General features: G+C 38.3%; 2 protein-coding genes across 12 annotated transcripts in view; one reads left to right on the top strand and one right to left on the bottom strand.

Annotated features, from left to right (window-relative positions):
• Positions 1-662: 662 nt before the first annotated feature.
• CYP51A1 (cytochrome P450 family 51 subfamily A member 1) lies at positions 663-16,649 on the top strand. The gene is made up of 10 exons (XM_019716672.2): positions 663-968; positions 3,905-4,003; positions 6,046-6,222; positions 7,434-7,560; positions 8,462-8,636; positions 10,280-10,399; positions 10,811-11,006; positions 13,390-13,485; positions 14,034-14,202; positions 15,809-16,649. Exons 1-10 carry the CDS (start codon positions 795-797, stop codon positions 15,985-15,987), a joined length of 1,512 nt encoding a protein of 503 aa, XP_019572231.2. The 5' UTR covers positions 663-794; the 3' UTR covers positions 15,988-16,649.
• Positions 16,650-18,859: 2,210 nt separating this feature from the next.
• AKAP9 (A-kinase anchoring protein 9) overlaps positions 18,860-27,904 on the bottom strand; it is a 144,148-nt gene continuing 135,103 nt past the window's right edge. For all 11 annotated transcript variants that reach the window (XM_019716603.2, XM_019716620.2, XM_019716627.2 and 8 more), the window contains 7 exons: positions 27,263-27,445; positions 26,090-26,290; positions 25,531-25,763; positions 22,588-22,673; positions 21,228-21,357; positions 20,515-20,654; positions 18,860-19,397 (listed from right to left, as the gene is read on the bottom strand). In XM_019716603.2, the coding sequence (XP_019572162.2) occupies positions 19,363-19,397; positions 20,515-20,654; positions 21,228-21,357; positions 22,588-22,673; positions 25,531-25,763; positions 26,090-26,290; positions 27,263-27,445 (1,008 nt within the window). In that variant the 3' untranslated portion in view covers positions 18,860-19,362. The remainder of the gene's footprint in view (positions 19,398-20,514; positions 20,655-21,227; positions 21,358-22,587; positions 22,674-25,530; positions 25,764-26,089; positions 26,291-27,262; positions 27,446-27,904) is intronic.

The following is a 27,904-nucleotide window of genomic DNA, read 5'->3' as shown; positions in this document are numbered from 1 at the left end:
CCTAGCTCTTAATGTTGACTGAATAAATACATAAATCGGGTCAGGAGCTCCTGATTGTCATCTAGACGAAGGATTGTTTGTCATTCCTACACATGCTTATTTGAAACCACAGGATGAGTTCAGGTTGACTGTGGCTGCAGGGCTGAACTCCGGCTTCGAAACCGTTCTGGCCGCTAAACGGCCAGAGTAAGTGGCGTTCTTGGGAAATGTTACCTCAGATACGTCACGACAGCCTATAACACATACACAGATCCGTATAATTCAGCATACTTAAGAACCAAAATTTGTTACTTTCACGGCCATAACTGGTTTGAATTGGTGTGGGATGGGACTGACCTCAGCGTCCCACCCTTCAGGAGGCGTCTTTCACAATCTTTCCTTTCGCGTCTATATGGGGCTGTCTCTGGGAGTGCACAGGACTGGGCCCCTAAGCAGGTTCGTACAACGAATCCGGCGCTCAGGCAGGGGGCGGGACTCGAACCACGGGCGGGGCTGACGCGACCTAGGCCGAGATCACCTCACGCGCACGCGGTGCAATCACCGAGCGCGCCGCTGCCGCCCGCCGCCCTATCGCAGCCCTCGCTCTCGAGATTCCCTCCTCCCGCCCAACCGGGCGCCGTGTCTGGAGCCCCGCCCCGTCCTGTGACGCACCGGGTGGTGCGCGCAGGGGACCGGAGTAGGTTTTGTAGGAAGCCGCCTCTCTGCCGACTTCTCTCGCATAGTCCGTTCCGAGGGGACGCGGCTACCTGGGCCTCCAGCGTCTCCGGGGGACTGAAGCGGCGGCGGCGGCAGGGATGGCATTGCTGGGCTTACTGCAGGCGGGCGGGTCGGTGCTGAGGCAGGCAACGGAGCAGGTGACAGGTGGCAACCTCCTATCCATGCTGCTGGTCGCCTGCGCCTTTACTCTCAGCCTGGTCTACCTGTTCCGCCTCGCCATCGGCTACCTGGCCCCTCTGCACGGCGGGGCGGTAAGTGCAGCCCTGGAGGTCCGGGCCTCACCCGCTCCGGGAGATGCGGCGAGGGAGACGGCCGAATGGCTAGCGAGGGCGGCGACTGCCTGCTGACAGTCCTGCTTTTGGCGGTGGCCGCGTTTCTGGTTCTGGCTGGGGTCGTGCTGGCCGCGTCTCTGGCCGTAGTGATAGCTGTGCTGGCCGTGGCAGGGCCGGCGGCCGTGGCCCAGGCTGTGGCTCTGAGCGTTGTATTGGCCCTAAGGTTTGTTGCGTGCTTGGTGGGGGCCCTGGCGAAGATGCTATTGGCAGCTGTGTCCCTTTTTGGTGTGATCCTAGTGACTGCCCTTGTGTGGTTGGTTCAGTGTCCTGCGGCATTGCCCCAAATGGAGATTTATATCAGTATGAAGGAGGACGTGTTCAATTTGGAAGAGTGCGGGTGACGGGTGTTTTAGGGACCTTCCTATAGTGCTAATAAAATCAGTTTCTCTGTTACTGGCTTTATTGACCACTAGCTTCATACTTCTATGATATATTTGATGAAAGCATCCTTAACCAGCCAACACCTAGTGGCTTTAAAAACTACCCTTTTACTGACAATGGAAGTACAAACTATTGACCAAGTAGTTTTTAAAATAATTTTTTGAACTATAACAGGCATAAGGAAGTATTATTTTAACTACAAACGGTATTTTTGAGGAAGTGGTATTTGTCTTGGGAAAGAAAGGTAGCTTTAGTATTTTAAGATTGTTGGTACTATTACCTGAAGAGTGAGTTTGTAGTGCTCCTTACAATTTGTGACCATGAGAGATCTGAGGAGTCTTAAGCTTTTTCATCACTGCAAGTCTGATTTCCAGGAGACTTAATGTTGTAATCTGCAAGTCCCATTTCGGGGCATCTAAAGTACCTTTTATAGTGACTGCTAAAGAGTACCTGCTAGAGTGGATCTACTCTCTAAAATCAGTGGATCTAGTTCATTTGCAGCGAGAGAAGCATGAGATGTGTTCTGTTTACTGATAAATGTCATTTTTTAAAATTAGTTTCTGGTGTACAAAACAATGTAATGTAATAGACATTTATGCCCCTCACGAAGTGATAACCCCCCCTTTCCCAATCTGCTACCCCTCTGACATTGTATATAGCTGTTACAGTTCCACTGACTATTTCTTATGCTGTACTCCACATCCTGTGACCATATATATACATATATATATATATATATACACACACACACACACACACACACACACACATATACACACACACATATATACGTATTAAATTATAGTTGACGTTCATTATTATTCAGCTTCAGCTTCAGGTATACACTGCAGTGGTCAGGTACCTACACTGTCCATGAAGTGATCTCCCTAATAAGACAAGTGTCCATCGGATACCCTATAAAATCTTTACAACATTATTGATTCAATTCCTCAAACTGTCTTTCGTATCCCTGTGGCAATCTTGTGGTTACTGATTGTGCTTTTTAATCCCCTCACCTTCTCCCTCATAACCACACCCTTCCCATCTAGCAACCCTCAGTTTTTCCTCTATATCTCTGAGACTGTTTCTGATTAGTGTTCATTTATTCTATTCTTTAGATTCCACATATAAGTGAGATAATGTGGTATTTGTCTTTCTCCGTCTGACTTCACTTAGTGTAATGTTCCCTAGGTCCATCCATATCATGGCAAATGGTAAGAGTTCATTCTTCTTTATGGCTGCGTAATACTCCATTGTGTACATGTACCACAGTTTCTTAATCCAGTCATCTACCGATGGGCATTTTGGTTGTTTCCATACTTTGGCTGTTGTAAATAGTGCTGCAATAAACACAGGGGTGCATATATTTTTTCAAATGAGTGTTTTGGATTTCTCTTGATAGATATCTAGGAGTGGAATTGCTGGGTGATAAGGTAGTTCCATTTCCATTTTTTTTAGATATTTCCATACTGTTTTCCATAGTGGCTGCACCAATCTGCAATCCCACCAGCAGTGCACGAGGGATCCCTTTTCTCCACATCCTCACCAGCAGTTGTTTGTTGATAAATGTTATTTCTCAAACATTCCTCTTATTTCTATACTTCAAGTTACTGTTTGTCTTTTTCTTCTATACCTTCTTTAGAGAAGATTCTGGGACTGAAATTGTGAGTGGTAGTGGAAATAAGTGGTCAAGAAACTACAGTTTTGGGAGGCTGGTTGGCTTAGTTGCTTAGAGTGGTGCTCTTAACAAGGTTGCTGGTTTGATCCCCACATGGGCCACTGTGAGCTGCGCCCTCAACAACTAGATTGAAACAACTACTTGACTTGGAGCTGATGGGTCCTGGAAACACACACTTAAATAAATAAAAGTTAAAAAAAAAAGAAACTACAGTTTGATTTTTCTGGTCTTTGTTTTGCTACTAATGGTTAGGAAAGTTGCCTAGAGCCACTAATACAGTATTACATATTCTGGATTGTGGTCCATTGTAATTGCAATGCCTTTGTGTTTATCTGGTCATCTTACAGCAGGTTTTGAGTTTCTGTTCTTTTTACTATGAATACTCAGTCCTAAAATATTTGTATTTTGGCTGTACTTAGTTACTTTTCTTTAAAGTTTATTGTGGTGACAATTGTTAATCAAGTTAGATAGGTTTCAGGTGTATAACTCTGTAATACATCATCTATATATCACATTGTGTGTTCACCACCCAGAGTCAGTTCTTCCATCACCATATATTTGATCTCTTTTACTCTCATCTACCACCCTCTTCCCCCCTTACTCTCTGGTAACCACTAAACTTTGTTTGTGTCTATGAGTTTTTGTTTCTTCATTTGTTCTTAATTACTTTTGATGCTTCATTTTGGGGTAACTTTTTAGTATTAATGGCAAATTTAATTTGTTTGGTCATGAAACTGAACTGGGTTCCTCCCTTAAAATGAAATGTGAACTGAAAGTTTTTTGTTTTCTCTGGCAGAAAAGTCCACCACACATTTTCTCTCCAATTCCATTCCTTGGGCATGCCATAGCATTTGGGAGAAGTCCAATTGAATTCCTAGAAAATGCATATGAGAAGGTAAGTCTTCCAAATGATTACAGGAAATTAGTGCTTTTCAAACTTTTCTTTTAAATGGTATAACATTTAGCTTCTCTCATGTCCTGGGGTGATCTCTGAGGTACCACTGAGGTACCACTAATTGATCCTTCTTTTTCTTAACCACGCATCTGTGGAATTTTGTAACCTGCACTACACTTCTATGACTTATGTTCTACTTGGCTGACGCACACAACACCACGGCCACTCAGATAGTGGCCCTTTTCTCCAGTGAGCTTTCCTGTTCCTAGTCAGTCATTAACCCCACGTTCCCACTAAGAGTTGTCATCACTCTTAACTATTTGACCTGCACAATATGAACGTAGACACCCAACCTATTCTTAGATCACAACTTCTCCTGGTTTGCCTGTACATCTCCTTCCATTATAACCATTCTCGGACCTCACTAGATCTTCCAGTCCATTGTTCCATTTTCTTTGTTGTGATCTATCAGCCTTCTTTCTTTACTTTCTTTTTCCACTTTGGGACCGTGGTCCATCATTTGAGTTACACTCTTGCCAATACCTTAATTTCCTTACTCCTGGATCTTTTCATTGTGTTTACCTGATAAAACCCCAATCTTGGAAGGGAGCCTGTTTGTCATTTTCTCTTCCTTGCACAAGATTAATTCTTTCCTAATTTCATGATTGTTGCCTACGTTAAATGAACTTCGAACACTTTTCAGCAATCCTATATGTTTCTGTTGTTGGCTTACTTTTCCACTCCCCACAGAGACTAACTCAAAACTTTATTTTTTAAACGTCTGAATTTTCCTACATTTCTATCAAAGCAGATGACTTTGTTTCCTCTTTAAAGAGATTAAAAACTAGCCATTGGGCACTCCCTCATGTTCCTAATTTCAAATATACAGACCTAGTGATGGTTATATAATCCCATTATCTTTTCTTGCTAGTACATTATTAATTATAAAACACTTAACTTTGTGCCAGTACTTACTGCTTTATATAGATTATCTCGCTGAAGCAAAACCTTCTGGTTCATTCATTTTATAGATAACAAAACTGAGAAACACATTATACACATATAATTTGTTCTTAAGCTCACTACTAGCTAGTGGCCAAGCTAGGATATACATATGGTTTGATTGCCAAGTCTATGCTTTTAGTAATAATAATAATAATAATAGAAAATGCTTATTAATGTTATGGCCAAGGCACTCTTTATACCGGGGATGCCAAAAAAATGTATACAAGTGGACACTTTGGTCAACGTTGCTCAAGCCATAGTTTGCCATATTCAGAAGTGTCTGGACGCTGATGGTAACCACTTTGAGCATCACTTGTAATTGCAGAAGTCAAACATGACTTGCAGTCATTTTTTTGTTATCAGTATATATTGTTACAATTTTAATACTGTCTTCCATTCTTAAAATGTGTACACTTTTTTGGCACCCTCTATATTTTCATATTCCTCTAATATAATATGTTCTCTAACATATGTATGTTTATTTAATCTTGACAACAGTTCTGTGCCGTAGGTACTATTATTATTTCCATTTTATAGATGAGGTAAACTGAAGCACAGTGTTGGTGAGATAGTGGTAAAACTAATAACTGAATAAACTTCTGGTGTCTTCACATAGCAAGTACTTTAGGAAAGGTCATATCCTTTGGCTCCTTCTGTAAATTTGTCTTTAACCAAGGGGGAAAAAACATCTATATTCTCAAAGATAGTCATTGCAGAATTGTATATAATAAGTTAAAAAACTGACACATTACCTGTAAATCAAGTAATGAAAGAATAGTTAGTTATTGATATTATGATGTCTATAAGATAGAATATATTTTAAATATAAACAGTGAAAAAAGCAGAATATAAAGTTTTATTTATATTCCATTTGCAACTGGATGAAATATTATACATTTGGACAAAGACTAGGGGAAAATTGCTTTAAGGTTTATGAATTTATTTTCAACAAGTTACTGTTTTGTGATTTAAGAAATTAATGTTTTAGTGCTCCGTGTTTTTTGGTAACATCAGTATGGGTACTTTTTTCTCTTTAGTACGGACCTGTGTTTAGTTTTACCATGGTGGGCAAGACGTTTACTTACCTTCTGGGGAGTGATGCTGCTGCGCTGCTTTTTAATAGTAAAAACGAAGATCTGAATGCAGAAGATGTCTACGCTCGTCTGACGACACCTGTGTTTGGGAAGGGCGTTGCATATGATGTGCCGAATCCAGTAGGTGACACTGTTATCTTCAAGAAAGACCAATCTACGCTGTAATAATTATAGCTGGTAGTGCAGGAGTATACATGTAAAACGTAGAAACAGTTTATTCCTTTGTTCAAAAAGCCGAACAATCATGAGATTCAAAAGAAGAGAAGCCATGGGTAACTGACAAAGAATGGTTATTTTGTTTTGTAGTTGCTGGCATGGACCAAGCAATTTCAAAGGGCTTGCCATACAAAGAAATAGAATGAATGATAGCTTATAAGGATTTGATTTGAGAGAGTAACAAGAAAATCCCGTTATTTCATCAGAGGGCCTCCTATCTTCCCACTCCTGCCTGAAATGCTTGCATAAGAGCTCCTTTGAGCTAGAGATCATAGGCTTTACAAGTTTTTATGATTTCCTTTCCCCACTAAAGTCAAACATTAAAGTGCTGCAAGTCGATGTAAAACACAAATCAGATAATTGGCCTGCTTGCTTGGTGTGGGCTCTGGCTATGAATGTACACACACTGCCTAGAACCCTAGTGTAGCAGTTAAAAATTGACATTAAGTGTTGTTTCTGGGGGTGGGAGAGTTGTGGGGGATGATTGGCTTCCTGAAGGACAAAAGCAAGAGCCCTGGAAAAACCTTCTGGTTAGATATATGTGTCTTTTCACACAGCTTATCATACTCTTAAAATAGAAATGCCTCAAAGGGTTAAAACCATTAGTTGTCTTGGTGTGAAATTATTTTATTAAGACTATATTATATTCTAATTAACTTCTGGAAGATAGTGTCAGTGAGGATGACATTTGTTTGGGAATAGAACTGTGGAATATGTGAAGGAGGATTAAAATAATATTAAAGCATAATGGACCTTTGGGAGATTGTGTTGGCATTTGGGTTGGGTTGGAGGACTAGAAGATAATAGAATAGGAAAAGGGAGCCCTGGAGCCAGGAGTGGGAAAAGGGTATATAGGAAGGAAGGTGGGAGGTGGGATTCCTAATTTATTGTTTGTCTAGGGCTGCGTAACAGGTGTTTTCTGCACATTACTTCAGACTTATGCACAAATGCTCTATTCCACATCTGGTGTAGTTTCTAAAAAATCCGTTCACTATTTTTAGTTTCAGTTTTTCAGAAGGTTGTTTTCTTTGAGTGTCAGAGTTATAATAACCCAAATGGATCTTGTGATAAAACAAAATTGTGTTTTAATGCTATATACTCTTAATGTTTTGAAGGTTTTCTTGGAGCAAAAGAAAATGTTAAAAAGTGGCCTTAATATAGCCCACTTTAGACAGCATGTTTCTATAATTGAAAAAGAAACAAAGGAATACTTTCAGAGTTGGGGAGAAAGTGGAGAAAGAAGTAAGCAAAATGTTTTGATTTTGCATTTGTCCTACTATTTCTACTTTTCTATGACTAGAAATCTAAGAATGTGTGTGTGTGTGTGTGTGTGTGTGTGTGTGTATGTGTATAAAACAAACTACAACATACGAGTATGTTAAAGCACCTTAGATTTAATGGAAAGAACATGTTATGATTACTGTGGAGTTAAAAAGACCTGAGAGAAAGTGATTATTGCTGCTCACTTAGCAAAACCTTAAAATGGGTTAAATAACATGCATATTATTCAGCTCATTTGTACAAATAACGTAAAAATGATTCATGAGTAGATTTTGAAATAAACTGAACGTAAAACTTTTGCGAGTTCACTTTAAGTTAATAAAATATATATGTATTATTATTTTTTTACCCCTAACGGGCAAGTAAAGGTCTAAGCAATTTAATTGTCTAGTTCTGACCTTCCCACTTTGGACCTGGGAAATGACCCATTCCTCAGTTTTAGGACTACTGGTCTTTAGGAAGCACCTCATTGCTGTCCTCATATGCACTAAATGACCTGTTTTTGCTGCTTTGGGTATAGTATGAGGAACTCAGATAACCACATTAATTTTTATCTTCACTTTATTTTTTCAAGGTGACGGGTTTATGAATGAGGCTTAGAGATGCCTTTGTGGCATCGATTTTGGCCATTTAGAGGGTGGGGTACTTCCCATCATTTGGTTTCTTGCTTCTTTGTTTTATGTAGTGGGGTGACCACATATCTATATGTCTATCAGCTTTTTTGATGATATGAATAGTACCTGTTGGTTCTTGAGTTGTTTTTATTCAGTTTTCTTTCATAATTACTTTATATCTCTAAGAAAACAGGACATTTCAAAATAATTTTTAGCAATGTTAATGGGAATAATCTTTTCCCCTCTAGATTTGTTTGAAGCTCTTTCTGAGCTTATTATCTTAACAGCTAGTCATTGTTTACATGGAAAGGAAATCAGAAGTCAGCTCAACGAGAAGATGGCACAACTGTATGCAGATTTGGATGGAGGTTTCAGCCACGCAGCCTGGCTGTTGCCTGGTTGGCTCCCTTTGCCGAGTTTCAGGTATGGATAAACAATTTATATATGGTGATTTAACTTTGTATAATTATTGTAGTGTTGGTATGCTTTGGTAAGATAAAATTTAAACATAAAACAAATTGTGGCAGATTATGAGTCCCCATTCTTCTATAAGAAGTCAAGACAAGTTTGCTTTATATAAACTATATAGTGAACTCATTTATGGTAAGTTTCTGTTTATTACAAAGGTAATTTGTTGTCTGTCCTAATATTTTAAAACGTACTTATCTTACATACTCCTTACACTCAGGAAAGATTCTGAACTCGACTTAAAAGTGGTATAGCCCTCTAAGCACTGGTTTGAAAGTATTTGACTGTTTTGCAGTATACTGTGAAATTTCTTTGTTTGAGGTATTAGTGCCTTTAGTTTTCTGTCTCCTTGCCAGCTGTACTGTGATTACTTAAAGGACAGGCACCACCAGTGATAAAAGAAATATTGTTCATAGGAATTGGCGTATTAGTAGTGTCTTACATATTAGTAGGCTTTCTGTATCTTCATTCTTTTCTGTTCAGGTGAGCGATGGGGAGGTGTTACATTGGTACTTTTCCTTCCATTTCTGCACTTCTATCTACTTACAGAATGAAGAGGGGTGGGAGTAAAAGGCAGAGCCAGGAGAGGTTCTTTGGAGTTCTTTGGAACTCATCAATACCTTACAGTTGTAGGGAGCTATGCAGTTATCGAAATGTTTTCATCCATATTATGTTGCAACATCTAGCACAGCCCTGGGCCTCTAGTAGTTTCTCCATAAATGTGCATTGAGCCTTCTTCCACCTTCCCAATCTCCAGGATGAAGTCAGAAATTCCTGAGCTTGGTGTGACAGGCCCTTTACTACTTTCCAGCCTAGTCTTTCTCTGTCTTACCCAAACCAATTGATTTAACCCAATTACTCCATTCACTTTCTCAAACAGGCTTTATGTTTTCCTGGCTCTGCTGCATAGTGTTAACCTTCAGTGTCATCTTCCCTTCTGCTCACATTATCTCATTCAATCGTCAGTAACAGTCTTAAAAAAATGAAGCAGGGCAGGAGTTTTTGTTAGAAGGCTTCATGAAGAGGGGCGAGGTAGTCAGATTGCTGGCTATGTGATCTTATGCAGCTATCTGTGCAGTGAGGATATCTGTGCACCTACCTCATAGGTCAAAGTGGGTAGTTCATGTAAAACACTTACAGTTCTTGTTACCTAGTGAGCATCCTATTTTAAAGGTAAAATTTTGGGAGTTCAAGTTTTTTTTCTGACTCTATTAGTATTTTTACCCCCTATATAACCCTCTGTTGTGTTAGAAAATGAAAAGTAGAATCAAACCCTATATACTGTAGTCATACTCTGAAACCTAGACTTAGATAATCCAAAATAATCCTAGGTTTATTCAAATCCTATAGAAGAACCAGAGTGACTATTGTCCGCTTTAAGAAACACATTTCTTGCCCTGAGGGTCCCTATAAGTCCATAACAATATGATTTTCATGGTGTCTTTTTTTTTCTCTTTGTTCTGAGTTTTGTCAATTTTTTTAGAGTCAGTAAAGTTGGGTAAGGTTGCTTTAAGCTAGGTCCTCGTTATTTTCAAAATGAATTTGATGCCACAAAGTATTGCTTTATTTTTTGAAGTTATTTCTTCTTTGAATTACAGACGCAGGGACAGAGCTCATCGAGAGATAAAGAATATTTTCTATAAGGCAATCCAGAAACGCAGACAGTCAGAAGAAAAAATTGATGACATTCTCCAGACTTTACTAGATTCCACTTACAAGTAAGAGGTGTTCAGATCACGTATTAAGCTGAAGCAGAAAATTACACATTAAAACACAGTTAAATAATATATCCAGTTAAAAAGTAATGATGCTAACAAAATCAATAGCTATGACCTTTAGATTTTTAAATGGATGAGACATAAATTACTGGATCTCATGCCTTACTGGAATTCCAGTAACTGTGCATGGTGAAAAATGTTTGCTAGGAAACTGCAATGAAGTCTTTTATAATCAAAATTGTATTTTCTATTGGTCTGTTTCTTTTCCCTAATAGAAAAAAATATCTGACTTGCGATACAAGAGGCTATTATACCTCAAAAATTTATTCATTACGACCCTTTATGTAAAAGATGAGAAATGAAATGTTGTCTACCAAAATGTTAAATTTGTGGGTGTGGTTCATTCCATAGGGATGGACGTCCTTTGACAGATGATGAAATAGCAGGCATGCTGATTGGACTGCTCTTGGCTGGGCAGCATACATCCTCAACTACTAGTGCCTGGATGGGCTTCTTTTTGGCCAGAGACAAAACACTTCAAGAAAAATGTTATTTAGAACAGAAAACAGTCTGTGGAGAGGATCTACCTCCTTTAACTTATGACCAGGTTTGTTGATTTTCAGTTTCTTTGCTTCCTTATTTGAGTATCTGTGCTAGTTTTTAAAGAGGACAGTTTGAGCAACAAAAGCAAAAATAAACAAATGGGACTACATTAAACTAAAGTTTTTGCACAGTGAAGGAAACCATCAACAAAATGAAAAGATAACCTACTGAATGGGAGAAGATATTTGCAAATGATACATCCAATAAGGGGTTAATATCCAAAATATATAAAGAACTCATACAACTTCACACCAAAAAAGCAATCTGATTAAAAAATGGGCAGAGGATCTGAATAGACATTTCTCCAAATAGGACATAACAAACGGCCAACAGACATGAAAAGATGGTCAACATCACCAGTTATCATAGAAATGCAAATCAAACCACAATGGGATATCACCTCACACCTATCAGAATGGCTATCATCAATAAATTAATAAATAACAAGTGCTGGTGAGGATGTGGAGAAAAGGGAACCCTTGTGTACTATTGGTGGGAATATAAATTGGTGCAGCCACTATGGAAAACTATGGCGGTTCCTCAAAAAATTAAAAATAAAATACCAGAAGTTCCACTTTTGGGTATTTATCCGAAGAAATCCAACACACTAATTCAAAATATGTGCTTCCCTAATTCTATAAAAAGCTATATGCTTTCCTATAGCAGCATTATGTACAATAGCTAAGGTATGGAAGCAACCTAGATGTCTATCGATAAATGAATGGATAAAGATGTGATACATATACACAATGGCATATTACTTGGCAGTAAAAAAGAACAAAATCTTGTCATTTTTGACAACATAGATGGACCTAGAGGCTATTATGCTAAGTGAAGTAAATCGAATAGAGAAAGACAAATACCTTTTGATTTTTATTTGTATGTGGAATCTGAAAAAACCCAAACAGAAACAGACCCACAGAGAGCCAGCTGATGGTTGCCAAAGGGGAGGAGAGTGGAAGGATGGCTGAAAAAATAGAATTTAAAAATAAAGGGGACAATTTGAGATTTTCTATATACTACAAATTGGTTAGCGTCTTTATTTTCTGAAAATTCCCCATAGACCTCCCTGAAATGTCCTAATGCTGGATTTGGTTTGCTAGTATTTTGTTGAGTATTTTTGTACCTATGTTTATAAGGGATATTGGTCTGTATTTTTACTGTGATGTCTTTGATAATTGTTGGTTATCAGAGTAATATAGGCCTCATAGAATGAGTTTGGAAGTTATTTTTTGGAAGAGTTTGTGAAGGATTGATGGTAATTCTTACACGGCTAATCGAATTCACCAGAGAAGCCACCTAGGTCTGCTTTTCTTTGTGGGAAGTTTTTTGATTCAATCTCTAGTTGGTACAGGTCTATTCATATGTTCTATTCTTCTTGAGTCAGTTTTGGTAGTTTGTCTTTCTAGGAATCTTCCCATTTCATCTAGATTGCCTCATTTGTTGGCATACAATTGTTAATAGTATTCTCTTATAATCCCTTTTATTTCTGTAAGGTCAGTAGTAATGTCTCCTCTTTCATTCTCAATTTTAGTAACTTTTAAAATAATAGCTTAGTTGACATATATTTCACATACTATAAAATCCATCCTTTTAAAGTACACAGTTTGCTGTTTTTTAAAAAATATATTCAGAGTTCTGAAATTTAGAAATTACAATTGATTTTTAGAACATTTATATCACTTCCAAAAGAGAGCCAGTACCTGTTAGCAGTTACTCTCCATTTCCCTGGCATCCTATCCCTAGCAACCACTAACCTACTTTTTGTCTCTATGGATTTGCCTATTCTGGACATTTCATATAAATGACCATTCATACGGTCTTTTGTGACTGGCTTAAAACTGGCTTCTTAAGCATGTTTTAAGGTTAATCCATGTTGTAGTATCAGTACCTCAATCTTTTTTATTGCCTCATAATATTACATCATATAGATAGATATACCATATTTGTTTATTCATTTTTCAGTTGATGGACAAAAGGGTTTTGTCCACCTTTTGGCTAGTATCAGTAATGCTGCTCTAAACATTTGTGTACAGGTTTTGGAAAAGTTGACATTGATGATTTTTGCTAGTGTTTTTTTTAGATGAGTGAATTTTTGCATGTCCTTACTATACCATTCTTCAGGGTGATCTCTTCTGTTTCTGCTACATTACCCTCTTTTCTCTTATTGATCATGGACAGTGATAGAACAAGATTCATCCCAGCTACCCTGAACCAGTTACCTCTGTACTTCTACCTAGAATATAAGCTATTTTGTAATAATCCAGAAATTAAAATAATTTTAACTTAAATAAAATGAACTAAATAAATTTTAATTTATAAAATAATATTTAACTGTTGAAGTATGTTAAATATTGTAAAACTCAGGAAATGTTTTATCTTTTTAGGTGAAAGATCTAAATTTACTTGATCGCTGTATAAAAGAAACATTAAGACTTCGACCTCCTATAATGACCATGATGAGAATGGCCAAAACTCCTCAGGTTAGTCTTTTGGCTAGATTTCCTCCTCTGTGCCCCTAGTATTTATATATCGAAAGATGATTTTCAGAAAGAGAATTTTTTAAATTAAAAAAAGTAGAATAATCACTTCTAAGTACTTTTCAATTTTACATATTCCAAATATTTATTTTTACATAATTGCTGACAGGAGACAGGCTCTAATCTGTTCCCTGTATTTTTATTTGACAGTTAGGGTTTTTAAAATGGAAGTAATTTTATTTTCAAAAATATTTTGTTGTTAAGAAAATAATTATAACAGTACTGAAGTGTATAAATAAGATTGTGAAAAGCTCCTTAAAATCCCACCCCTACCTCCAATGCATTGACTTTTTTGTATATATACTTCTAGCTCAATACTGGGTCACTTGCAAATCATCTTCAGTTAAAATGATTTTTAGCTGGCGTATCATCTAGCTAGTTTTAAAATATATGTGCATATCATGTGTATTACTGCTTTATTACACAATGACTTGATTATTTGGTAGAATGTTTTAAAATTATCTCATGAAATGTGTTGCTTTCATTCGTAGACTGTGGCAGGATATACCATTCCTCCAGGACATCAGGTGTGTGTTTCTCCGACCGTCAATCAAAGACTGAAAGACTCATGGATAGAACGTCTGGACTTTAATCCCGATCGATACTTACAGGACAATCCAGCATCAGGAGAGAAGTTTGCCTATGTGCCATTTGGAGCTGGTAAGATTATTACATTTTACATTTGAAATGTTTGTTCTGACAAAATTTGTGGTTGTCAAAATAATCCATGTGAATTTTATTTACAAATATCTTTCCCTTTCCTAATAGGGACATTCTTGCAAATGTGTGGGTGTTTTTCCCACACCAATTCTTTTCGACACTTGACCAACTGGGTTCATACAAATCAATTCAATTCTAACACTACCTGGGGTTAGCACAGTATAGCACCTTACCAGGACCTCCACGTGTTCACCAGCCTGGAAGCTCTCTGAACACTGCCTCCGCCAACCCTGGTATTTCAGGGATTTTTGAGAGAGCTTCCTCAACTTTCAGCCCCTTTCCTGGAGGTCAGGGGTGGAGCTTTCCCAAAGTTACCTCATTAACAAACTCAAATGTGGCTGAAAGGAGCTTGTTAGGAATAACAAAAGGCTCCTTGCTCCTTTCACCTTTATTACTCTTTTCATGAGATAGTCCAAAGGTTTGAGGAGCTCCATGCCAAGAATGGGAGGAAGACCGAATGTATATTTATTACAAATCACAGTATCACAGTTGTTGTACCTGTACTATTGAAGTCAGATTTGAGGTCAGTTTAAATCCTCCAACTTGGTTCTTCTTTTTCAAGATCACTTGGATATCCTAGGTCCTTTGCATTTCCATATGTATTTTAGAATCAGCTTGTCAGTTTTTTTTTTTTAATGGGGAAGGGGAACAGGATTTTATTGGGGAACAGTGTGTACTTCCAGGACTTTTTCCAAGTCAAGTTGTTATTTCAGTCTTAGTTGTGGAGGGCGCAGCTCAGCTCCAGGTCTAGTTGCCTGTTGCTAGTTGCAGGGGGCGGAGCCCACCATCCCTTGCGGGAATCGATCCGGCAACCTTGTGGTTGAGAGCCCGTGGTCCAACCAACTGAGCCATCCGGGAGCTCAGCAGCAGCTCAGCTAAAGGTGCCGTGTTCAATCTTAGTTGCAGGGGGCGGAGCCCACCATCCGTTGCGGGACTTGAGGAGTTGAACTGGCAACCTTGTGGTTGAGAGCCCACTGGCCCGTGTGGGAATTGAACCAATAGCCTTCGGTGTTAGGAGCACGGAGCTCCAACTGCCTGAGCCACTGGGGTGGCTCCAGCTTGTCAGTTTTTAATGCATATATGACCTTTTAAATTTTGATCTCATTATGTGTTGCTGTTTTGGGTTTATTAGATCCCTCTTTCTTCAATTTGTAATGGCATTTAAAGTTTTGATTGGAGGGTTCATATTATTTTTTAACTAGAGCTCTCTTGAAACAGAAACTAAGAATATTCTAGTATATTCCCAAACTAGGTTAGCATCGTATATTTCAAACCTTATATATATTTAACCTAGATAAAAAATGATGGAAAAGTCATTATATAATTACCCAAGTACCATTTCCCCTAAAAACATATGTCAAAAATCTCCTGGGATTTTTATTAACTGTATCATTTTATGTGAAAAGATGTTATCTTTTTATTATAATATCTGTATATCTGCTCTTCATCTACCTGTAGCTAAACAAACTATCACTCCAGGTTAAAAGAAGTGAGAAAGAATTGCAACTGATTCTTATGAAAACTTGCTTTTTTTTTTTTTACACAGGGCGTCATCGTTGTATTGGGGAGAATTTTGCCTATGTGCAAATCAAGACAATTTGGTCCACTATGCTTCGTTTATTTGAATTTGATCTCATTGATGGTTATTTTCCCACTGTGAATTACACAACCATGATTCACACCCCTGAAAACCCAGTTATCAGATACAAACGAAGACCAAAATGAAAAAGGCTGCAAGGAATACGTGAAACATCACTGTAAACGGCAAAAACATTAGAAGAGAATGAAGTTTATGAAACAACTCTTCAGTGCATTTTCTTTGAGGGTGTAATTTTAAAAGACTGCCAGCTTAATTTAGGGTTTTTGTATTTTCTTAACTGAAAGGTTCCATCAAATCTAATGGCATTTCAGACATTTCCCAATAGTTTTTTGATGGATATTTACTACACATGCTTTGTAAATTGAGGAAATCAAGCTCACCAGTAAATAATTATTTAGGGGGATCTTGGTAATTGGCAAATTCTAAATAACAGGATTTCTTGATATTAATTTTAATAGCTCTTGGCAAGTTAGTTCAGGGTACTCAAATCTTGGACTAGATGCAGGTGTAAAAGCTCAGTGAGATACTAGGAAGCCTCAGATCATTCATTCACTTGCTTGGTAATGTTTGTGTGTGTGAGTGAGGATTGGTGGGTAGAGAATAAACTCACATTTAAAGCCTTGGATAAAAGAGAAACGGTATTGTTTTGGTGTGATGATTCTTAGTAATGATGGAGCTGTGTTGTAGACAAATTTGTCCTTAAGAAACACTGTCTATAGGAAATTGAGAGAGATCTATGATACTGACTTAATTACATTTCCTAAAAAAAATAAATTAATACTAAAGACTGCTGTGTGACTTGATCTAATTACTAAATATTTACCTACCTGATAAATTGGTCTCTTGTTCCTGTTAGTCACATCTGTGAAAATCCAAAATAAAGTCTCTGAGGGATAATTTTTGTTCTCTTCGGCTCAAGGTGGTTCCCAGCTTCTTCTTAATGCAATTAGAGATTTTATGTTACTAGTTCTGTTTATTAAAACTTAATTTATGCCAACAAGCAATTTTGTTTGTTTTTAATAGAAAATCTGAGATCAGGAAACTCTGGCTTTAATATAAGGGTAATATGAAGCAGAGTAGTATCATTGGTCCTATTTCATGGAAGTTGTGTTCGGGAGTCAACCTAAATTATAACGAGGGCCTGTCTCTATCATACCTGTAATTCAACGACATAGTCTGTTTTTACTAGATGACGCCAAAATATTTTCCATCATGTGTATAACAGTTTTGTTTAAGAGGCTGGAGGACTCATTAAAGGCTCAAGTCTATCTCTGCTGTTAGTTTTTCACATTAAAATTGTCTTTGAGAAAAAATGTCTATATTCATGAATTGTAAAGTTCCGTGCTTCAGTGAGATTCAGGAATCTAAAAACTTGGATGGGAAAAAAATGCCTTTCTTGTACTAGTTTCAAACTAATTTAGTATTTCCTTTATTTACAAATTTAGGCAACAAAGTACACTAGTATTAGCAGTACCCATGATTTTGGAAACAAATCACAGATATTTTCATATTATCATTATTGTACATCTCTTGAAATATCTTTTACTCTCATCACTACTTTGAAATTATGGTAGTTAGATCAACTGCTAGATCTTATTTCTTTAAACTTACATATCATAAATTTTTTTTGTTTGACTATTTCTATATAATTGGTTTCCTTTACAATCCTATATGTTTTATAGCTGTAAAAGCATTATTGTTAGAAGGAACTCATAGTTTCGACAAGAAAGTTTGAGAGGTTCATGGCACAAAAAAAGTTAAAGCTCTGAGGTAAGGTGGCTAATCTGTGTTTAGTGAATAGTTTTAGACCTTAATAGATTTAATTTTTAAGCAGACTAATTATTGAGAAGCATTAACAAGCTGACCACAGAGGCCTAATCTCAAGAGAGCTGATGGTCAAACAATGGGAGTGAAATGAGATTGCTCAGAGCACTTGTCTATCTGCTCCTTTGTCCATTCTCAGAGCAGAATAGCCTTGAATGTCAAGTTACGAAAGGTTTTAGTCAAAACCCTCACCTTCAACTACGCGCTTTAGAATACATTTGTTATTTCTAGAACTCTTATTGGAACTCAGCTGCTAATATGGATAATTTAGGTAATGAGAAATCTTCAATACATACAATTTGTTTCCATAGCCTACTTGTGTTGGTAAAAATCAGAATATCCAATGGTAAGACAAAATTCTCTGGTTATAAGCATCTAATACTACTCTTGTTGTTTTAGTGAGTTGCCAAGTTACAAGAGAGGACTCTAAGATACAACATTGAGATTTAGCTCAGTTTCCCAATCTGAATTGGGCTAGACAGCAGAAATACTGTTTAATTCTGTTATATTGCGGTTAATAAAATTTAAGATTACTTGAGTTAAATGAGTTCTGTATTGTCTTAGTGCACATAGCTTTGTGAGGACACACATAACACTAAATATAACAGGGCAAATAAGGATGGATCATAAAAACACCAATAGAGCTTTTAAAAACTATGTAATAAGATGTAAGGTTGCTACAAAGGCACATGGAAAATGCTGCAATAGAAGGAGAGATCCCAATAGGACCTCCAAAATTAGGACAACTTTCTGAATCTCTAAGTCCCACGAATTTCTGGTAGGTAATGACACAATATGCATGGCCACAGACTGTTTGTGTCCCCCACCCCCATTCATATGCAGAAACCTAATCCCCAATTTGTTGGTATTCAGGAATGGGGCCTTTGGAGGTGATTCCATCATGGTGGTGTTCTCCTGAATGGGAGAGTTCCCATGCACATCCCTTCTGCCATGTGAGGACACAGCAAGAAGATGGCTGCCTACGAGCCAGGAAGCAGGCCCCTACCAGTCAATGAATCTGGTTCCCAGTCTCCAAAACGGTCAGAAATAAATTTCTATTGTTTTTAAGGTACCCAGTCTATGGTATTTTGTTATAGCATCCTGAGTGGACTAAGAACTATGCACCAAGAACTATGGCTCAGTTAAAATGAAGAGGGTTCAAATACAGTAGGGTTAAAATGGTGAACTCGTTTTTATTTCAGTACTTGACAAAATACCCCATAAAATTCAAAACTTCTACCGTTATACAAAAATAGGTCTCTACAAGTGATATCTGTCGTCATCACCAGTAGCAAATATATTAGGCAGAAACATGTAACTTCAGTAGCCTTATAAGAAAAGTGCAGGACACCTCGGCTACACATTCAGCAGTGTCATAATGCGCAAAAGTTTAATCTTTTCACCCATTTGATAAATACACAAGGTTTATAATTTAACCATTTAAATTAGCATTCCACAAATATACATGTAATTAAATGATTATTGTGCATGAATACATACACAGTGCCTGTATGTACAAATTCCAGTTTGTTTTTATGTGCTGGCAAGGGATTTGTATACAATCATAGCTGTGTTTGTACTGGTCCCATATCCACAATACAAAAGCACAAAAGAACCATTGATTTACAAAAGGGAATTTGCTTAAAATCATTTTGATTCCTGATGTTTCAAAAAGATTATCTTCTCATGCCAGCATGAAAATGAGTTGAACCTGTGAGAGAAAAACAGTCTATTTAAATGATTTCAAATTAGACCGCCAGCTATCCCAGACTAATTAGTTTATGAAGAGCAGAAGATTACTATTACGCTCCATTTTCAAAAAATGCTTTTTACTTTTGTAAAAAATTCTTATTCGTACTTGAACTAATTTGTGAAAGAGATTTTGAATATATATTTACAAGTGTCAGTGGCTGGCTCTATAGCAAGGTAAGTGAGACTAATGTTAAGGCTCTTTAAAGTGCCCTGCAGGTTGAAAGTTCTGTACCTCCTGCCTCTTGAAAAATCACGTGGTTTCATAATCTGGGTCTTGTGAAATCTGGATGCTCAAAACACAATACAAACCAACCCAAAGTCCAGCTATCATAACAAAGCTTCCTATGACAGTAAGTTGGTTGCGTTAGGTGACTGTATGAAAAGATAAACCACTAACTTAAAATAACCTGCTATTAGCCCTATCTAGTTTGTGGGAATAGTTCTAAAAAAGGGTCTGTAAAAAAAGTAAAAACAAAATATAAATAAAAGTTGACTTAAACACATTAAAGTGATCTAAAACCTGAATCAGGAGTGAACTGAAGGCACACAGGGAAAAGAGGTTTTCCCACAATGAACAGGGAATCCATTTCTATTAAGTATGAAATTTGTGTTTTGAGCAGAGAAAAATAAAAGGTCATTTTTGTAAAGTCTTGAATGGATGGGTTTCATGAACCACACATAAAAGCACACTGTGCTAATAGGAACAATGACTGCATTAAGTGCTAACGTACTTGCTTCTTTCTCTGATCTCCCACCCCTTAATTTGCATGCATTGTTTAGGAAAATGTGGTACTTAGGGACATGTTCTCCAGCCACCTCGCAAGCCTCAGTGGGCTTTGGTGCTCACTGTGCATTTTCTCTAATCTGCTGAATGAAGACAGCAGGAATCTTTTTGCGGGGAATGGGATCTGGGGTGATAGATAAATCCTGTCCTGACTTAAATTCCTAAGTGTAAGGTGGAAACTGATGCACTGAACTGTAAGATTTGATTATGCTAATGAGGAGGACACGGAGTTCCAAAAGAGAAGGGGCAGCGGTGGGTCCATGTAGCACTAACACGGTGAAGCTGAGCGTACCTGACTGTACAGTTCCCAGGCGTCGCTGTAGTGCCTCTAGCCGAGTGATGTAATCTGTTAGGGCTCTGTCAGGATCGTAATGCTGAAGCTGAGAACATGCTAAGGAACCAGGATTTAAATCAGCTGGAGGGCCTGGATACCTATGAGGTCAAAAATATAAACATAAATCCAAATTACCCAGAAACAAGGCAAGTAACTTAGCAGCCAGCCTCCGCTGCCCGCAAAAGGAAGACCACTTGCGTGTACACTGCTTGACCTACATACCCCATACTTCTGAGTCCGCATTGTATAAAGGAAAAACCTTCTCAAGAAATTCAAAGCAGCAGCTACTAAGTCATCATAAGAATGTCCAGGACAATGCCTAGCAGAGGTCCTCGGTAAATGTTGCATATTTATAAATACATCTTGTCATGTTGGCTTTACAGTTGTTTTTATAATGTCCAGAGACTATCACTCTTGGTCAACACTCCCCCATGTCTAATCCACAGCATATCCTAAATAACCAGCTCTGTTTCTTACATCCTTCGAAACTAGTTACAAATTCAAAAGCTTTTTCTCATTCTGAGCCTTAAATTATGTAAATCAGGCATAACTGAAGATACGTCTAGCTATTTCAATGCAAAGAAGTCAAAGCCCTAACTAACACTAGCTTTCTTACTCTGTTGAGTATCAGAATATTTAACTACTCTAGGCAGCTTTTCTCAAATTCTTACCTATTTTGAAATGGTAAAGGAGACCTAGGATAGTCCAGATCTGACCGTGAGCGGTACGTAGTGTGCCTTGGTTCTCCATACATCTCCAGGGCACCAGATGAATGATAGAACAGGTCAGTCTTTTCAGCACCTACAGTAATCCAAAACATAGCTTGTGAAAAAGAAATAACAAGCCCTTGAAAGATTTCTACAAAACAGATAAGGACTCAAAGGACTACTATACTGTATTACACTGCACACTCTCCTATGTATAGTGATTTTCAATTATTTTGACTATAATAAAGGGGAGAACAACAGTAGAACTGTTATTTTGTTTACCTTTCAATATGAGTATTTCTGCTAATCTGGAGCTACACCTCAAAGAAAATAAACTATTTAATTGAAGAATTTTCTTTTAAAAACAATTAGTTATATAAGTAGAGGTGAAGTGAAGGCACAGTGCCTGAGCGTGTCCATGGTTTTGGGGAAAAGATGGGGTAGTTAAAAAAAAAAAAAAAATCTGACTAATGTAATCTAGCCATTCTAGTAACTTTTATTAGAAAATACTTGAAATCAAGATATATTAACTTTCAACACAGAACTCATTATGCTACAAATTTCAGCTGTTTCAGTGTAAGGATTCCCATTTTAAAACACTTTGCTTAGGGTACCAAATACATTTCCTCTTTCTCAGCTGCTCACGCTCAGCTACTGGTAGAACATGTAAAGGTGGTGTAACAGCAATGCGCGGCAGTCATGCTCTGTGTCTGTCCCCAGCTTGACATCCTTATGCCTGAAATGTTAAAGCCCTAAGCTTTGTTTCTGCTTCTAGGTGTAGAGAGAAGGAATTTTAACTGTTAACCATTTTAACCATTATTATACGACCTATTTGTGAACTCAGAAACCTGTGTGAATATTGCTAAATTGAGAAAACTTCGAAGCGTAACTCTTTCATGTGACTGAACAGCAATCCCATCGTGAACCAGAGCCTTAAATACAGTTGTAAGGAGAGTAGGTTTTGGAGCCCTACTGCCAGGGTTGAACCGGCCCTGCCACTTCCCACTGGGTAATCTGGGGCAATGACAAATGCTTTCCATGACTCAGTTTTTCACCTATAAAGTGAGAATAGTCACTGTACTTGTATCACAGAATTGGGAGAATATATAATACACGAAAAAAGTAGGGCGTAGTGCAGATTAAATCTCCAGAAAAATCAGCTATTATTACTCTTTAAAACAGCAGGGTCCCCAGCTTTGTTAGTTATGGGGGGGCTCTGTCTTTGGACAACATGGGTTCCAGAACACATTATTTGGAAGTTATCACACATGCAGTAATTTTTAGACAATCATAAACATAAGAACAAATTCCATTCTGAATTTACCTGGATTCAATCCAAAGCCATCCCTGTTAATATTGATAGAACCAGAACTTGTGACCCGATGCCACCGACGAACCAAAAATTTCATTCTAAAAAAGATCCCAAGAAAATATTTATGGCACATCTATAATGTAGAGAGTAGATACTTCCCACAAAAATCAAGTCCTACATTTACATATGAACATAGAACAAATATAACATCACATGATTAATCTAAAATCTGCAAATGTTCCTTGGCTTGTGGCAAAGTTAATTGGAACAGAAGAAGAGGCTTTCCCTACAGGCATCAGAGGTGTCTTGTGTTGCCAACATCAGGCTCTGGCTTTAGGGGCACACGGGGCAAAAGAGATGGAGAGCAAAAGGAGAGAAAAGTAGATGAGCGAAGAAAGGGCGACAAGTACTGGAAGAAGAAAAGAATAGAGTAGGGAAGCTGAGCTGGAAAGAGAGTAAGAAGACCCTTAAATTGATAGTAAGAGTGAGCTGGGAAAGCGGAAAGGAGTGAGGCTGTGTCATCAGTGATGAAAACAATGTTAGCTTCAAAAAGATCAGGGTGCTAGTGTCACAAACCAGCTGTAGCAAGTTGCTGCCAGCCTTGTACTGACGCAAGGAGCTTTTGGAGCATCAATTTGATTTCATAACTACCATCAGCTTCAAGGCTGGGTCAAAATACAATGAACATGAAAGAGGAAAAGAAAGTGAGAGACTTAAAGTGAAATCCTTCAGTGGCAACTGGCTTTATGGAAACTTCCCAAATTCTTCCAATCAAAATTAATGGTGGTTCCAGTCAAGAGGGCAGATAGATATATGCAACCCTATGTTCATTGCAGCATTATTTACAATAGCCAAAATATGGAAGAAACCTAAGTGTCCTTCAATAGATGACTGGATAAAGAAGATGTGGTACATATATACAATGAAATATTACTAGGCTGTAAAAAACGAAATCTGACTATTTGTAAGAACATGGATGAACCTAGAAGGTATTATGCTAAGTGAAATAAGTCAGATTGAGAAAGACAAATACCATATGATCTCACTTATATGTGGAATCTAAAGAATGAAATAAACAAACAAAGCAGCAACAGACTTACTGATGCAGGGAACAAGCTAAGCTGATGGTTGCTAGATGGGAGGGGAGTTGGGGAGATGGGTGAAAAAGGTGAAGGAATTAAGAAATAAAAATTGGGGGTAGCGGGATGGCTCAGTTGGTTAGAGCATGAGCTGTCAACAACAAGGTTGCCGGTTCAATTACTGCATGAGATGGTGGGCTGCGCCCCCTGCAACTAAAGATTGAACACAGTAACTGGACTTGGAGCTGAGCTGCACCCTCCACAACTAGATTGAAGGACGACTTGGAACTGATGGGCCCTGGAGAAGCACACTGTTCCCCAATATTCCCCAATAAAAATCTTACAAAAAAAGAAAAATTGATAGTTATTGAAGAGTCATGAGGATTTAAAGTAAAGCATAAGGAATATAGTCAGTAATATGCTAATAACTATGCATCATGCCAGGTGGGTACTAGTCTGGGAAATCACTTTGTAAATATACAAATGTCTAACCACTATGCCGTACATCTGAAACTAATATAAAATAATATTGAATGTCAAGTGTAATTGAAAAATTAAAAAAGGGGGAGGGGGAAGGTGAAGGGGAATAAGAGGTTCAAATTTCCAGGTATAAAACAAATAAGTCACGGGGATGTAATGTACAGCACAGGGAATATAGTCAATAGTACTGTGATAGCGTGGTACCGTGTCAGATGGTTGCTGGACTTAATCATGGTGTCACTTCTTCAGGTCTATAAATGTTGAATAACTATGATGTACACCTGAAACTAATATTGCATGTTAGCTGTATTTTAATAAAAATCTTTAAAAAAATACAAAACTGATGGATAATTCCTGTGACCTCTCATTTAGTGTCTTCTAATTTATGGGCATGTTGGTCTTTTCCACTAGGAAGTGAGCTGCCTTTAGGGATTTAGGTAGGGATTATGTCTTTTTTTTATTAATGCATCTTAACCCTGCACTTAATCCTGTACAAGGTGATGATGATGAAGGGAATGAAAGATGGAAGGAGGAACTGGAACCATGTGACTATAATGTGGGATAGTAGAGGCAGGGATAGTATAAGACCACCAGTAAGAAAAAACGTGAGCTTCCTTTAGAGAGTCAATGTGGATGAGTCTGGGGAGCGCCGGTTAGTTGTCCCAGCTCTATCTCTACTGGCGTTGCAATCTCACTCTGCCTCAGTTTCCTCATCTGTGAAGTGACATTCTGGACTAGTATGTGATCTCAGATAGCTTCTAGTTAAAAAATTCTGCATCATATTTTTCAAAGAAAAACTGGTAAAGTAATAAAGGCAAGACCCACTGAAGGTGACCCGATAGGAAGAACTTTATAAACCAAATTTCTCTGAGACTGTATGGCTCCTACAGAAATGAAAGGGAAGGGAAGTATGGAGAAGCCTAGGTATCTGGGTATGTACCACCCAAGTCGGGGACTGCAGGAGGCCAGGTCTACAAGGTAGTTTGAGTCCTGACTCCATTTCAACCAGATACAGAATGAGTCCCAGTGTTCCTAGGTTGGAACTACCAGAGAAAAAGTGACAAAAGCACTAGCAGAGTCCAATGCCCTAAAAGCTCATCTCTGGCCTAAATCAGAGGCCAAGGCTTTCCGTAGTGGGGCCCCAAGAATGAGTTATTTTAGGAAGGAAGAAAATGAATGTATATCAACTTAAGTAATTTTTCAAAAACATTTTTTCCCTCTTATCTCTTTTACTTATATGTCTGAGCTAGTTCAAGGGTTTATCCAGGTTTAGGGGGAAAAAAAGACAATCAGATTGGATGTTCCAGCCACGAGTCACCAGCTGCCTGCAGCTGGGAAGGCCCTTTTCATAGGGTCTCCAAAGGACAACATGAAGTATCCCTTTCAAGTACTTTACCTTGAAATTGCTATAGACACTCTGACAGCCGACCGAAACCTGGTGAAGCCCCTCGGACGGTTGGTGATCACCTCGAGGTCCGTGAAGGCCGGGTGCCCCCCCATCCGGGCAAGCAGAGCGAGGGTGGCATCTTCACATTCCTGGAAGCCACCCAGTAACAGCAGCAGGTATTTCTTCTGGTAAATGAGAGCTTTCCGAAAACTTTCTGCCCTCAGGTATTTACCATAAATTCTCTGTGTTTAAAGAAGAAAATAAAGACATTATTAAGAAGTCATTCAAATTGTTCTCTAGGGGAAGATAACCTAGATTTTATCTGTAAAAAAGTAGTAGTAGTAGAACATCAGGGACTCGTAACTTTACTTTTTCAGCAAAGTTCAAAGTAACGATAATTTACCTTAACCTTACACTGCTGCCTCTTTTTAGTCAATGGAATCTGGATCCGACCTGCAGAGTTACGCTTTTTGTTTATTTTGGATTTTAGGTTAGTGAGAGACGGAAGCAGGCAAAAGCAGAGGGCCCGCTTCCTTTGGCACATGTTTCCATGAAGGATGCCTCCTACCTTTATAGCAGCATGCCCAGCATCAGGGCTCAGATTCTGAAGTAAAGCTTCATTTCTTAGTTCAGCCTTCAGTTTGTACACTTCAGCTTCTGCCCTCTTCAAGGACTTTTGGAGAGACAACTTTTCTCTGTTCCATACTTCTTTTTCAGAAGCAATGATGGCTTCAATGTTGATGCCACCACCGAACGAAAACCTAGAAGACTGTGGAGACCAGAGCCTACTTAATTGATTTTTAAGAAAAAGTCCCTCAAGAAAAAATGTGACTTAAACGCATTAAAGGTATGCCTATGGGGGATACAGCCGTCTCAGCTTTCCGGCCTCAGACAAAGTCCAAAGCCGATCTCATTAAAGAATCTACACTAACTTTAGGTATATGGTCCGTTGCTGAGCAGATTAACTTTACAACTACAAATCCCTGTGAAAGACTGGTCCTAAAGAAGGTGTTTAGATTTAGCAGAGCTCTGAAGTGAAAAAGTCTAGGGAAATAACAGATGGATCATTTGGGTCCAAATGTTTAGCCTGGGCCTGAAATAGTGCACTGGAGAAGTGGGGAAAAAACCACCTGGCATGTCCACTGGAAAGTGGATCCCTACAGAAGCTGTGCGGTTGTGTGATTGTGTATTTGACTACACAGTTGTTTTACAGGTCTTCCCTATTTTTATACTGGGGGATTACAGAAGCTAGCCATTTATTTTGTAGTTTTTAAATGAAAAAAATTTTAAAAATAAATTCCCAGTTTATTAGACTGAAATATATAATTTAATGGCATCTTTCACTTGAGTTATGAACACAATAACTAATAGATAACTGGTAAGAACAGTCCAAATTCAAATCTGAACATTTCTTTAACATGTGTCTGCTGTTAGTCAATAGGTAGCAAAATATCTGGCTTTGGAGATCAGTTGATTTCGGTTCGACTACTGACTTCAGTTTTCTCGTGTGCAAGGCTGGGTGTGGATTAGAGATTCCGGATGCATATAACACAGAATCTGGCACAGAGAAGGCTCCCAATAAATAATAGCAATTATTGTCATCCCTATACATTTTCCAATGACCCTACCAAGAATCAGATATGTAATATTTTTACATTCTCAGGGTTAAAAATTGAAACTAAATAGCAGAAATTATAACTCTGCACTACTTCTAATGTGGCCATGCTAAAAATACACGTACATAATCTCTGCCAGTTCCTGTCTGTCGATCCCACCGGATCTGCTCTTCCAGCTTCATAACTAGGTTTCTTAAACCATTCTTTTCTTCTGTCAGTTGGCTGATATGTCCTGTCAGCTCAGCATTTTGTCTCAGTAGTCTTTCAGTCAATGAGCCGTAAGAAGTGCTTGGGGACACTAAGCTAGGCTGGAAAGACAAAACGGCATAAGATCACATAAGCACAACATGAGTAATACATAAAAAAAGGTGAACAGGCACTGAGGACAATTTCATAAAGAAGCGGTGCTTATGTTGAGCCTTAAATAATAAGTAGGACGTTACTGGCAGGAAAGAAGAGAGGGATGGTGTATTCAGCACAAGGAACAGCACGTGTAAAGGCACAAAGGCCGGATCAGAGTGGGTTGCTTTTAGGGAGCTACAAGTTGCTTGGCAAGGCTTTATGGGTAGCGGACCTAAATGCAGGCAGTGGAGAGCCATGAAAGACTTTAGGCAGGAGAATGCCACAAAGTTTATGGGTTAGAAAGAGTCCTTTGGAAGCAGTGTGCAAAGTAGAGTGAATTAGCAAAGACAGATGCTGGTGTGAGGCCGACGCAATGGAAGTTACTGCAACAGTCTACGTAAGAAATGCCGAAGGCCTGAATGAAG

Source organism: Rhinolophus sinicus, linkage group LG09 (assembly GCF_036562045.2).
Source record: "Rhinolophus sinicus isolate RSC01 linkage group LG09, ASM3656204v1, whole genome shotgun sequence".
Lineage (NCBI taxonomy): Eukaryota > Metazoa > Chordata > Mammalia > Chiroptera > Rhinolophidae > Rhinolophus > Rhinolophus sinicus.
This window is presented reverse-complemented; position numbering and strand designations above follow the sequence as displayed.